Source organism: Sebastes umbrosus, chromosome 9 (assembly GCF_015220745.1).
Source record: "Sebastes umbrosus isolate fSebUmb1 chromosome 9, fSebUmb1.pri, whole genome shotgun sequence".
Classification (NCBI taxonomy): domain Eukaryota; kingdom Metazoa; phylum Chordata; class Actinopteri; order Perciformes; family Sebastidae; genus Sebastes; species Sebastes umbrosus.
The window spans coordinates 12,273,133-12,285,621 of NC_051277.1; the positions used below are offsets into that span (position 1 = coordinate 12,273,133).

Below are 12,489 nucleotides of genomic sequence, written 5' to 3' on the forward strand. Positions count from 1 at the left end.
CCGGTTGGTCCATCTCTACCTTTAAACACTTGTTTGAGCTCTCCGTAACAACACGTTGCTTGTTTCTCAGCAGTCTGTATTATGATTGGCTTGCGTGTTGCACGCAGGAAGCTCACTATCCCCGCCGGCACTGTCTGCTTCGCACCTCTCACTTTCTTATAGGAGTTGCGTGCTCCCAAAAACCACTCATCTGCTAAATGAGTTTCCTTCTGCTGCAGTCTGGTATACGCTGTTCTCCCTGGGACGCTGCTGTTTAATTGCCCCCCCCCCCCAAAAAACAACCAAAGCTGTAAAGTAGTCAAACTCTTGAGTGAAGGTCAAGAGGGCAACCGGTATGTAAGTGAGTGTTTGTGTGTGTAATTACTTATGTTAGTTTAGTAAAGAGAGAGAGAGGAATTAGTGCACTAGATATTTGTATGCGTATGAAATGCATGCTTGTGTTCATAATTTGTATAGGTATGCGTGTGTGTGTGTTGGACTGTGGCCTAGATGGACCCCCTGCTCGGCCTCTCCCACCTCCCTTGCTCTGCCTTTGAACCCTATCAGAAAATTAATTGGCAAACCGCGGGTGTTGGGTTCCGGACTGCAGCCCAGGTGGCTGATGGGATTGCCAGATCTGGAGCCACTGATTGATGACAGCAGGGTCCTTAGATGAGCGGAGGCTCGCTCTGCGTCCTCCTCGTCTCCGTCGTTTTTTTTTACTGGTCCTGGATCTCTGACCAGGTCTCTGGTAATGCAATGAGAGACCGGGTCAAGGAGACGGAGGTTTTATCCGTCATAAAAACAGGCCACGGGGAAGAGATAAGAGCGAGTCATGAACTTGGCCTTGCGATATTGACTCCGTCTAAAAGCTTTTGGCGAGCGACCGCCGTGTCTAGACTTGTTGGTGTGTTAACGTTTATGCAAAACGTCTGTTAAAGATAGAAGGGGAAAGAAAATATTTAATTTGTCGTTGTGACAAAAATAATTTATTCTTATTCTGCTCCATCATCAAAATGAGTAAAGTAATGAAATATCTGCTCCATGAAAACTTTATTTCTTACATTGTCATTGCCTGCAAAACCTCTATCCATAAATTAGACATTTTGCCGTTTCAGACATTTTTAAAAAGAGCACCTTGGCTTAAAACAATCTATAGGTTCAATATATAACAGCTGTAACATTAAACATATGGTGCCTCGAGAAACAGAGAGATGTCAGTCCATTTTCATTGGAAAATCTTTTACACGCACTTAATGCCAGAGGGACAAAGATGCTAACAAGAGCAAATTTTGGGACGAATTTGGAACGAGAGTTGTAAAAACATTACCTATTATATCGCTAACGAGTCACGTTTACTATGATGAGTCAAAACTCTGCCACGGCTCAAATCATGTTACTAATGTTAAACACTTATTCACTTACTGAGTCCTCTCTCCATGGCAGGAGCATCTTGTCCAGCAGCTCCTCCAACTTTAGGACGCGCAGCTAGCAGGGCCGGTTCTAGCTTTTTGGGGGCCCATATACAAAATCGTGTTTTTTTTTTACCAAATGTTACTTTTTACACATTCAAAAAAAGATATTTTAATTTAACTAAGCTGCAATTTTCACATCAAAATCAAAACAAACATGCAAATTATACTTTTTAAAATAATTAAAAAAAATGTTTTGGATAAAGTATACATTGATGGACAAAAATAAACAAATCACGTTTGATGTTCAATCTATATTAAAGGTCACTTTGAATGATTAATGAAAAGGTTTTTTAAAACCGGGACGGTTCATTTCGGGGCGGCTTTGGTTGTATTTTGGGACGGTTCCGGGAGGATGGTGAAAAAAGTTAGTTGAGGGCCCCCGTGGTAAGCAGCGACAAGCAGCGCAACAACAGGGAGTTGAGAACTTTATGCTAATGTCCTAAAATTAGCACTTGTGTTCCCACGGAAAACTGCTCAGTTGTTCAGGAGGGGGTTGAATATGTAACTTGCGTGCTCAGCAAATACATGGCTGAAAGCTACGATTTAAATAAGAGGTGAGAAACAGCGTGCTAATGTCGCCCTTCAACATTACTGCATGCATACAGTTTAAGTAAAATGCAGTTTGTTATGTGAGCACCAAGGCAGTAAATGTGTCGACATGCAGATACAGCAACAGCTTAATGCAACGCCTCTCTATGTAAGCCTCTCCATTGTCCCGGCAGGATCAAAAAGCAGCACACAAACATGAGGCACGGCTGAAAGAGTCTCTTTTAGCTTAGCTCTTAACCAGCTGTAACCAGAGCTTCATCTCACTGAATAGCAGTAGCTTTTTGATGTTGCTCTTTCTTTTTGGCAGAAGACACAGAGTCAGACAGTTGTCTGATCTCTTATTGTCCCCGGCACAAATATAAACGTCGAGCTCTGTCGTCAGGCCCATTCGGTCGTCCTCTCCTATTCCAAAGCCTCTTGCTATAGCTATCACATGTGTCACTGCGCTTGTACTTGCCCAGGGTAACAGGGGATCTATTAGTTGCATTTATAGAGGAACACTATAGCCCCCAAAAAGTTCAAAGACTGAGGGAGAGTCTCACTAGAGCATCTGCTGCTTTTTCTCTCTGTCTAGCGGGACGAATGATACACATTTTATTATAGATTTTGTGATTTAAGATAAAAGTTCGGTTGTGTTTTTGACAGATTTCAGAGATTAAAGAACGTGTTTAGAGTTGCTGCACCGCTAAAATCTCCATTATATCAATAATTTATTGTCTCCTTGACTGCTAAAAGTCCTATTTTCTCAAAACAAGCAACTAAATCTATCAGTTTAGTGACAAAATGTCATACCAATCACATTTTTTAGATCATTTTTAGACTCTAATTTGACACAACTTTTTGATGATGAACAATTGAATGATGGACATTAACAACCAGAAATTGTTTCAGGTATTATCTATATTTTGATTAAATTGAGTCTTTAGATTGAGCCTTAGAGTAACCTATAATCACATTATAATGCATTATAAAAGGATTATAATGTATTACAACCATGGGAATTATAATACACTATAATCCTCAGTCAGTAAGTCATTATAAAATGCTTTATAATGATGTTTTAGTTATTGTCATAAAGCATTATGGATATTTATGAATGCTTATAAATATAATTATACAGTGCTATAAGAAGATTACAAGTATGTACATTATATATACATTATATTATACATTATATTCATTATAGACATGGGCTTCAAGTGTTACCTTAATAATCTTACTGCACTGACAGATTTCTTTAAAAAAAAAAATCGAAGTCTGTTTTCTCTCTTTTTCCTTTTAGTTTTTATTCTAGAGTTTGTGTTTCACTAGTGAAATCTTCACTTGTTTGTGCAGGCTGTTTTCTTTTTAATCAAATACATTAATGAAGTTAGTAGTTTGTCTCTTGTTTGTGCAGGTCAGCTGGGTATAATCCCTTTACTGTACATCCGTTTTCTCCTTCTCCTTCTTCTGTTGGTGTCTCCGTCTTGATTTGTGAACTATTGCATGGTCTTTTTGAAACCACAAGCCTTTCCTTCATGGAGTGTCTCTGTGAAGAAGGGTTTCATTCATGCTGGACAAGTAGGTAGATTGATCTGGAGACGTGACACGTTAACATGTGTGGTAAACAGATTTCCTACCAGATAAGAGTTGCTTTGACAATTACGATGCTCTTCCTCTCTGTGGCCTGATTTCAGTAACATCCATCGAACTTACTGGCCCCTTTAGCGCTCTGAATCCTGAGAGGGAAAGAAAATGTACAGTAGCCAGGAAATATTGACTTAAAGTTTGGTTTGCAGCCTGCGATGAGCTCAGTCTATTTGAAACGATGAACATATAAACACACATGTCGATTCCACAATTCTGCTTAATGTTAAGTTTGCGGATTTGTGCCATAAACATTCAGATTTAATAATGCAAATTCTTATAATATAATAATAATAATACATGTTCTGTCTTCACCTCAGGGTCCCAATGCTCTTGTGACGTACACCATCATCAGCGGGGCAGATGACAGCTTCCGGATCGACCCCGAGTCCGGAGATCTGATCGCCACCAAGAAGCTGGATCGGGAGCGCCGTTCAAAATATTCCCTCCTGGTGCGCGCAGACGACGGGAAACAGTCGTCCGACATGAGGCTGAACATCACCGTCAAGGACGTCAACGACCACACGCCCAAGTTCTCCCGGGTCACGTATTCGTTTGATATCCCCGAGGACATGGCGCCAGGTGAGGTCTTAGTGGAGCATCTGATTGCAAACTAAAATGCATTGAATGTAGACAATGTAGACTCACACAGGCGATGTTTTGTCTTCTGCAAAAGCCCTCAGAGTGAACTTACAGAGTTCTGTTAAGGTCATCAAGAACTCAAATTATTAGGAGCAGCTTCTTTGTAGTAGTATTTTTTATAAGAACATTTTTATATGAGCGCTGTAGCTCAACCAAATCCTCTGTATCTTCCTTAAGGGGAAAATTAAGAGTTTAATAGGTCAAAGGGACAGTAACTGATATTTGATTTATATGGAAATCTATCAGCGACCAGCAGGATTTACAATAACACTGACAACTGTCTGGCACCGCTCCTTTATCCCTCTCACCGCTTCAATCACAAGAAAGAGAAAAATAAAATGAAAGAAGAATGTCAAGTGAAGATATAATTAAGATATGATTAAGTAAACGTTAATAAAAACACTAAATGAGCTGTTATAGCATTATCTTCATCCCTCGTCATCGGTTAAATAACAATGATTGGTTTTAGATCCAAAGCAATTCAGGCCAAGTGAGTTAAAAAAGTGAAGCTGGCGTAGTGATCTTGGAGTCACTGGTATTAATAAACAGCCTGAGTAACCCCCTGTAGATATATTAAAGTCATTCTGTTCTATAGGGCAGTAAAGTCTAACTTCTCGCCTCTGTGTTACAACCCCGTCTGACTCTCGCAGGCTCCATCGTGGCGGCGATCCTGGCCAGCGACTCTGACTCAGGGGTGAACGGAGAGGTCACCTACTCGCTGGAGGAGGACGACGAGGACGAGACGTTCCTCCTCAACCCGGTGACGGGAGTTTTCAACGTGACGCGCCCGCTGGACTACGAGACTCAGCAGTACTATATTCTGACGGCGAAGGCCCGGGACGGCGGGGGCCAGGCCAGCACGGTCAGAGTGTATTTCAACGTCCTGGATGTGAACGACAACTCGCCCGTCTTTAACACCAGCGTGTACAGCACGTCAGTCTCAGAGAGTCTGCCGCCTGGATCCAGTATCGTCACTGTTGGGGCCAGTGATGCTGATGATGGTATGTACATGTGGGAAAGCACGTGGGAGATAATAAATACTAGAGCCAAAACAATACTTTATATTTAAAAATACTATTAATATTTCAGAGTTAATGAATGAAATGGACCATATTTGTTTTAAACATTATAACATATCCCCAACAAATATTTTTGCCAGGGATCCATCAAACATTTTTGTTATTTGGCAGGGCGTTTTTGGAGAAAAGACAGTAGGTATAATTTCAAGATAACAGATTTAGAAAACTGAAAAATTGCAAAAATTATGAGAGAATGAAAATGTTAAAAAAAATCATGAAACTTAAATTTATAAAACATGCCAAATTTAAATATTAATATTTTTTTATTAATATAATATTAATTAACCTGCGATTTATTTTTGCTGCTCACATATATGCTGATACTGATATGTAGATGTATGTGATAAACTGATAAACAGGTTCTAATAAATATATAGTCAGTAAATCAGAGCTAATCATGCGATTAATTGCGATTAAATATTTTAATCGTTTGACAGCCCTATAATAAATATATAGGAGATGCACTGTTCCACTATTGAATTGTTCATGGCTCATGAATTTCTTTTTATCATTTGTGTAACAATAACATTTTATCAGAAAAGTACCTGCTGAAAGTCATGTACTTAATCTATTCGCAACTTGAAGTTTTATTATTAATACTATCTTTTTATTTAACTCTAAAGTTAGTTGACAATCATTAAACATCACTGTTATCAGACAAAATCAGAAACAAAACAACTTATTTTGGCCCCGATTTAACTCTATACAAGGTTTCAGATGACTTTCTCTTGAGATTTTACCACCAATAACAATAGTTTTTTAACAGCATGCTATATTTAGAAACATTTGACAACCCTATAAAATCAGGATAAATTGTATTAGTGCAAGAAAAATATGTCAGGAAACAAATGTTTTAGATTGTAGTGAAATCACAGTTAAATCAAGTTAAGAAAACAACTCTGTGAGAAAGTTTTAAGCCGTACTATAGTTTTATGTACTCTCCTACTATATAAATCAAGATTGAGTTAGCCAAAGCAGATTAATTTAATGCAGGCCTGTCATTTTGTTATGACAGTCGGTTACACAGAAGCACTCAAACCTACATTTTATTTTTCATTTTTATTTTGCGTCATGCATGAGTGACTCGATGAAATACATCTTCACCGTATGATTAAGTGGCTCGAGTTATTTCTGCGTTTTCAGGTGGTGGGTTTCGTGTATGTGAAGTGCCGTGTGGTATTTGAACGGTCACCGCTACTCTCCTCCGCTGTAATTACCGCTTCACCCAGACCTAATGTGGTTATTGTGACCTACATTCCTGGGAAATACGCTGCCTAGTTCTCAACCAGAGTCTGGCTTCTTTCTCCACTGTCCACATAATCTGACCGCGTCGTCTTCTGCAGATATATGGTTGCCGCTTTCCACTGTCAAAATAAAAACGCCGCCATTGTTAGCACTTCCTAAGCCCTGACCCCCGACCCGCAGACTTTGTCTCTAGACGACGTAGCCTAAACTCGGATGGAAGTAGCACTCAGCCTTTTGATAAGAGATTACTTGTGTACTGTAAATACACGCTGGAGTGTGGGAAGGTGCCGGCGCTTTCCACATGAATACCCCGTTGAGTTGAATTACAGACGCTCAATTTGAGCTCATTTTAACCCCCAGTTCCAGGGCAGCGCTGCGGATTAGGACAGATTTCAAGGATAGATAGTTCACTGCATCCATCCACACAGCCACACTGTAGTTATCTCATTTAAATAAATGTTTGCAATTGTGAGGGATTTTCCAGAATGGTTACAACCGCACTATCAGTGTAGGAAGTGGCTTGCAGTGGTGTTTCTCTTTTGATAGCAATCCGTCATGCTACAGCACATGAATGGATCGACTACTTGGAGGACAAGAGTAGCGGCCAGAGCTCCAGCTGCTGCACATGCACAATTTGTGGAAATGGATGTAGATAATGCACATAAGTGCCTGATTCAGACACAGAAGAGCATATTTAACAATCACATCTGGAACAATGGGAGCTAGTCAAATATATCAACATTCAACCTTTCCTACGCCGTTCTGTCTGTTTGTTATCCGGCTATTTTTGAATTCAAGGTCATACTAAATAGTTCCTTGTAGATTAATTTCTTTTTGGCACTGTGAGCGTCACTAGACAGGTCTGTAGTTAAAAATACACCCAAACTCTCAGTCTGATTGTACAGAATAGGAGATTTAACAAGAAAAAGCATCCCTGTCCCACCACAGATTCCGCTTATTTGCCCAAATACAATTTTAGTACCAGCTTTTGTCAATTCTCCACTCAGGGAAAGTAACACATTTAACTCTGGGAGCAAAATACAAACGTTATTTTAAATCTCAGAGAGTAGCTCTGTTTTCTGTCTCGTTGTTGTTTTGGTATGAAGCACTTTAGGATGACTGTATCAGTGAAGATCTTCTCATATGAAGATGATGTGTTCAGTTTATTAGAGCTGCAAGGATAGTAGATTAGTCAATCAACAGGAAATTAATCAACAACTATTTTTGATAATCAAATATTCGTTTTAGTCTTTTCTTATGGAACAATGCCAAACTTTTGCTGGATCAAGCTTCTGTGATGTGAGGATTTTATGCTTTTATTTGTTTTATATGAACACAGATATTTTCTTGGTTTTAGACTGCTTGTCAGACAAAACTAAACATTTGAAGATTTTTCGCAATTTTCTGACATTTTATAATAATAATAATAAACTATTTATATAGCACTTTGCTTAGCAATGTTACAAAGTGCTTCACAAAAGAAAAGAAAACCAAACAAGGCAGATAAAATGAGTAAAAGGCCAAAGGGCATGAGCACAGAGGAAGTAAAGACAATGAAATAAATAACATCAGATAAATAGGAATAAAAACAGTATAAATAAAAACGTATATCACGCATTTCCAAAAACTTTCACAAATAGACAAACCTATTAATAGATTAGGAAAGAAAATTATTGGCAAATGAGTCAATGATTGTTCTGTCTTAAAGTTTACTAAACAAAAATAATTTGTGGTTGCTGAAATGGGATTAACCAACATGTCAGCTTTTAAAACATTACTATAAAAGAAATAGAATTCTGAAATAATTGTCTTCTGATTCTCTCTTGGTATGTTTTCCAGGCCCAAATGCTCAGCTCTTCTACAGAATAGCATCTGGTGATCCCCAGAGCCACTTTGTCATCAGCAAGGAAGGAGTCCTCCAAACCAGGAAGGCCTTGGACAGAGAAATCCAGTCCTTCTACAACCTGGTGATCACGGTCAACGACCTGCCTCCTCCTCCCACGATCCGCTTCACCAGCACCGCCCAGGTGTCCATCATTCTTCTGGACGTCAACGACTGCCCGCCGACCTTCACCTCTCAGAGGATGACCTACATCCAGGAGAACACGCCGGTGGACACGGTCGTGTTCAACGCTAAAGCCATGGACGCCGACAGCGGGCCCAACAGCTACGTCGAGTACTCCCTCAAAGGACCTTTCGGTAACAAGTTCAGCATCGGTACGATCGACGGTGACGTCAGGTTGGTTGGAGAACTGGACCGTGAGGAGCTTTCCAACTACACCCTCACACTCGTAGCTACAGACAAAGGCGAACCTCCTCTGTCTTCAACGATGGATGTGACTATGATGGTTCTCGACGTTAACGACAACACGCCGAGCTTCTCGCAGAACATCTACGACATCGAGATCGAGGAGAACACCTTGACTGGGACTGATGTCATCCAGGTGTTCGCCAGCGATGCGGACGAGGGCACCAATGGGCAGATCCGGTTTTCTATCTCGGGAGGCAACACCAACTCTGATTTCAGGATTGATTCGGTTACGGGGGCGGTTTCGGTGGCCAAGCAGCTGGACCGCGAGGAGCGTTCGTCCTATTCGCTGGTGGTCCAAGCCGCCGACCGAGGCAGCAGCCCCAGGGCGGACCGTGCCACAGTCAACATTGTGTTGCTGGACGTCAATGACTGCTCACCTGTGTTTGAGCTCTCTCCTTACACCGTCAACGCTCAAGAGAACTTGGAGAACCTACCGAAAAACATTCTGCAGGTCAGTGTTTGTTTTCTCTTTTTTGTCGAGACATTCAATGACATTTAAGCAGTTAGGACGTCGTTAACATTCACAGACAGGACGTCCTGAGTGAAATGAAGGCAGTGTTTTGAATGACAGTTCTAAGACCTTAAATAAGCTAATGCCTTAACCAGATTTGTAGTAATACTAACTTAATAAGTGCAGGTATGTGAGCTGTATCAGTGCTCTGAACCACTTAAGCATGGTGGTCTTATTTTGATAAATGCCATGACAGATACGTGACTGAAATGATATAGAAATGATATATGACTGCAATTTGCTCCGCACAATTAGGGCTTTATAGGATTTCAACGAAATATGAAACGAGGCTAAATTGCATGACAAGGTAATTAACGTCCCAACCGCCCTGATGACTAAATGAGCCATATATAAAAAATGGAGGGGAAGGAGTGATTTCCAGTGACGGCGCAATTCCATTTTCTTGCGCTTGTGTACCTTGTGAGGAAATGAGGGTACAGTTAAGTGGTGGGAACGGGTCCAGACGCAGTGGGTTTCTGCCACACAAGAACATACATCTGTGCACTAACCTGGCTATGCCTGTCTGCGGCATGCACGGCAGGGAGGGCTGCGGAGCCCACAATGCATTTGGGCACATCAGTGAAATGTGCAGCACAAGGGGGAAAAGTCAGATTGACTAATGGTTTTGTACCAACTGTTTTTTTGTGGATTCCCTGGGAAAGTCTGATTAGACAAAGTGAATAAGTAATGCTCTTCCTTCCCTCAACAATTACCTTCATGGTGCCGCCCAGCACCGTGATGGTAATTAACCCTCTGCTGCTTCAGTGGAAAGAATCAGGATGGTGGTTATACTGGGTTACTTCCAGCTATTGTTGGGTTGTGTGAATTGAGCAACATATTTCTCGCAAGAATGCTCCGTTAAAATATGACCAGGGGAAAAAACAACAGTAAAACTGCAAGAATGAGATTTTTTGGTTTGGTTAATATACAGCATAGGCCATTGCTCTGGTGTTTACTGCTCTTTCCAGCAATCACTTGCCAACTAATCCACTGAAATGTCAAGTCAAGTCAATTCTTACAGCCCAAAAGCTCAAGTTTTTCTCCAGTGATGGAATGTAACTAAGTATATTGACTCAAGACGTACCTAAACATCATTTTGTGGTACTTTACTTAAAGGGTAACTTCGGTATTTTTCAACCTAGACCCTATTTTTCCATGTTTTTGCGTCTAAGACTGACTAATGGGGACAAACAATTTTGAAATTGGTCCAGTATTGAGGGAGACCGCTGTAACCGGCAGCCGTGAAACAAGCTGAGTCAATGTAACATTACATCCACTAAAAGGGCTTGTTTCTGCCACTGACAGGCAAGTGTCTGACAACATTATGAAACAATTCTGACATTTTTCTTGATCCGGTCTGTTTGTTATTGTGTCCAAGTCCAGCTCAAGGAGAAGTCTTGTTGTGAAATCTAAATATCCGTATACTCGTCCACATTGTGGAAATCATCTAAATATTAAGTCATGACATTGAAAAGCTACTTTTTCTGTACTCCTACACAACAAACACTCACGTTTCCACCATGGATGTATTCCACTATTTGACCGTTGTCTTCCTGCAACACGTCACCGCGAGACTCTTTCCATAATGTCGGACACTTGTAATATCATCAGAGCCTGTCATGGCAAAACTAATCACTTTTAAAGGATGTAAATGACGGTGCCAGCTTGCCCCAATAGCATCACATTGAATCCCGTGAGCAGCTGCCGTCTGCAGCTCTCTCCCTCAATACTGGACTGGTTTCATAAATTGTTGTCCCTATTAGCCAGTTAGACACAAAAACATGGGAAAATAGGGTTGGAAAAAATACTGAAGTTACCCTTTAATGTGAGACGAGTAAACCTTTGCTGACTCACGTTTACCATTATCCCATAAATGTTGCAAAAGTAGAGAACAATCAGTCAGTCACCAATCTGACTCAGCAATGTCAGTTGCACAGCAATATGTAGTGGACTGTGTTGAATTGAGCAAGGGTGTGTTTTCCTGCTAATTGATTCAACTTTTAATATGTGAGAAGAATGTTTGTGTCTCCTTTCAAAGGTCACAGTATGTAGACTTGCTGTATCATTTCATGCTATTTTGTACTTGAAACACAGAAGTAAAGTACCTCAAAACTGTACTTAAGTATAGTACATGTTAATTTCCACCACTGCTGCCATGCTATTACAGCTCCCTCTGACTCTCCAGTTCTTCTATTTATTCCACACAACCTGTAGTTCTGCTGCTGGAAATGAAAACCACATTTCTTGTACGAGAAGAAGAAGAAGTTTGAGCCCCAGAATCTCTGAAGAAGCTTGTTTCTGTGTTTTACAGGTTGTTGCCAGAGACGACGACCAAGGTGCCAACGGCCAGCTAAGCTACATGCTCAGCGGTGGGAATGATGAAGGCGCGTTCAGCCTGTCGTCCAGCGGTCAGCTGAGCCTGACGCAGACTCTGGACCGCGAGGCTCAGGGGAAATACATCCTGCTGATCACAGCCGCCGACTCAGGTAAGACCGCAGTGGAGGTTTTGGGCTGCGAGGGCGGCTGATACCATCTTGAAATGTTTGACGGTTTCTAAGTAAAAGATGATTTTTGTGCTGGCCTTGCAGTGTTATGTTTCATTTCCTAGTGTTCCAAAATCAGTTGTTTATGTCTGAACTCGCACCACATTGAACTTGTTCAAGTTATCATGATGATCTGGTGAGGACTGAGCACCGTGTAATGTGTCCTTACATGGACATTGTTGAATTTTAGCAAAGCTAGAAACATATTTTGCAATCAGCCAGCAAAACCGAGCTGAAAAAGAATATTTTCATAAACTAACAGCAATGTCAACAAACAGCATTTTGATTTCACAGCGTGCACACAGTGCTCTTTTCGTGTGGCACAATAACCTAAACATTCGGGAGTTTTTAGCTTGCAAAATAGTGGGTGTTTTTTGACCTATTCCCCAGAAGTCCCTTTCAGCGGGTTCGATTGAACGGCATCCTCTGTTTATTTGGATACGGCGGTAGAGCTTGTTATAGCCAGATAAAAGGTTAACTTGTTATTGCATAGAGGCCAGTTAATGTGCAGTTGAAGGAGTACATGCGT

General features: G+C 40.9%; 1 protein-coding gene across 1 annotated transcript in view; it reads left to right on the forward strand.

Annotated features, from left to right (window-relative positions):
* The window catches only part of LOC119494517 (protocadherin Fat 4), a 119,804-nt gene that overhangs the window by 62,163 nt on the left and 45,152 nt on the right, over positions 1-12,489 (forward strand). The window contains exons 3-6 of the mRNA XM_037780451.1: positions 3,950-4,211; positions 4,922-5,272; positions 8,435-9,357; positions 11,729-11,903. Of these exons, the coding sequence (XP_037636379.1) occupies positions 3,950-4,211; positions 4,922-5,272; positions 8,435-9,357; positions 11,729-11,903 (1,711 nt within the window). The remainder of the gene's footprint in view (positions 1-3,949; positions 4,212-4,921; positions 5,273-8,434; positions 9,358-11,728; positions 11,904-12,489) is intronic.